General features: G+C 41.6%; 1 protein-coding gene across 1 annotated transcript; it reads left to right on the forward strand.

Annotated features, from left to right (window-relative positions):
• The first annotated feature begins 442 nt into the window (after nucleotides 1–442).
• Nucleotides 443–1,501, forward strand: LOC108325712 (agamous-like MADS-box protein AGL62). The gene has a single exon (XM_017558805.2). It carries the CDS (start codon nucleotides 451–453, stop codon nucleotides 1,225–1,227), a length of 777 nt encoding a protein of 258 aa, XP_017414294.1. The 5' UTR covers nucleotides 443–450; the 3' UTR covers nucleotides 1,228–1,501.
• Nucleotides 1,502–1,948: the final 447 nt, after the last annotated feature.

Here is a 1,948-nt window from a genome sequence, read left to right on the forward strand (position 1 = left end):
TCGTAGTTTTTCACGTAGTTAATTATCATTAGAACAATGGTCTTAATTGTATCAATCATTTAGGTGTTGAAGTTTGTTTTTACAAACCCTATGAATAAAAAGAAACAACATTAAGATTATTAATGACAGCTGCGAAGTGTTCAGGTACACCTTATCTGATAAATGGCCGAGCAAGATTAAGAAAAGGTATGCAATTTTGTCAGAGCTGCTGATTTTCTTACAATAAATATTCTACCATATATGCATCCAAAGAGGATTTTCACAATCTCCCAATCCAGAAACCACTTGAATGAAAATAAAATTGGTGGTTTTTGTTGGAGCCAAGACAGATGCGTGTTGTTTTGGGTGTCTCCATTTACAGACTCAAAACACCTATAAATTCAACCCTTCACTCTTGTTTCTCCACAACATTCTCTTCTTGACAGCGGCATACCCTAAGCTATAGCACCCATGGCCATGGATTCAGGAGCAAAGAAAAGCCGTGGTCGCCAAAAGATCGAGATGAAGAAAATGAGCAATGAGAGCAACCTCCAAGTCACCTTCTCCAAGCGCCGAAGCGGCCTTTTCAAGAAGGCCAGTGAGCTCTGCACCCTCTGCGGAGCCCATGTGGCGCTGGTGGTGTTCTCGCCGGGAGAGAAGGTGTTCTCCTTCGGCCACCCCAACGTGGACGCTGTGATCGACCGCTTTCTGGGGCGGGCACCGGTGCAGGACTCCGGCACCATGCAGTTCATCGATGCCCACCGCATCTCCAACGTGCGTGACCTGAACAAGCAGCTGACTCAGGTGAACGAACTTCTGGAAACGGAGAGGAAGCGCGGAGAGGAGCTGAGCCGGCTGAGGAAGGAGGCGCAGGAGCTGATGTGGTGGACCCGCCCCACTGAGGAGCTGACTGTGGAGCAGATGGAGCAGTACAAGACAGCATTGGAGGAGCTGAAGAAGCACGTTGCCCAACTTGCTGAGAGGGCAATGCTTCAGAGTGCTGTGAACCAGGGTCATCAGTTTTTCCCAGGGGCTTCTTCCTCTGCCAATTTCGTGCCTCAGCATCAGCCCCAGCATCAGCTTCAGCCACAGCCTCCTCAGGTGTTCACTGCTCAGACCATCCCTACCATGCTTCAGAGCTATATGTTCCCTGATGTAACCATCATGCAGCAGCAGCATCACGGGTTCGATAACATGGGGATGGGAGGATATGGACCTGGACCTGCTCCTGCTGGGGGGTTTTTCTGATCCATTCAATGGATCCATGGTCATGATGATGCCCTTTCGTTTTCTAGATTTCCTCTTGTTTTTCAAGCTTGGAATTCTTCTTTCGTGTTGTTTTTCTTTCAGTAGGTAGTTCCATTATGTATGTGACATAGTTAGCACTGGAATAGGGTTCGGATATCGAAGACATGTCTTGAACCATTATCTTGAACGTCATGTATTGTTGGATCGCAGTCCCTCATAGTATTTGTTTCAGAGTTGGGTCTGTAGTGTTGTGTTCATTTCAGTTAATTCAATAAGGGGCATCTTATTTGCTTACTTTTTACCTGTTTGCTTTGCTTTTACTTAAGTCAAATTACTTTATATATATATATATATATATATATATTATAATTTGTTTTAAATTAATCAGTATGATTATTTAAATAGATTGTGGTTACAGATTTTCGATTGGAACGTTGATAAGCACATACACAGGAGTGAAAAAGAGAGACACAGAACAACAAGAGGAAGCGAAATGAGTGAGACATTCATTATGTAATGGATAAAAATGGATACAATTATTAAAAAAAAAATTGTGAAGAAAATAGATTAAAGAGAATCAAATTTAAGATAATTTGATATAAAATAAGCTGCTTCTAAAATATTTATCTTTTTGAATCTAATTTAAGATAATTTATCCGAAAAAAATTATTACAGATTATGATAGATGATAATAATACGCAAAATTCATCATTCAAATAAT

This window comes from Vigna angularis, chromosome 3, assembly GCF_016808095.1.
Source record: "Vigna angularis cultivar LongXiaoDou No.4 chromosome 3, ASM1680809v1, whole genome shotgun sequence".
In the NCBI taxonomy this organism is placed as follows: Eukaryota; Viridiplantae; Streptophyta; class Magnoliopsida; order Fabales; family Fabaceae; genus Vigna; species Vigna angularis.

Coding starts and splice junctions, on each gene's coding strand:
- LOC108325712 (XM_017558805.2), top strand. CDS start 451: ATGGCCATGGATTCAGGAGCAAAGAAAAGCCGTGGTCGCCAAAAGATC.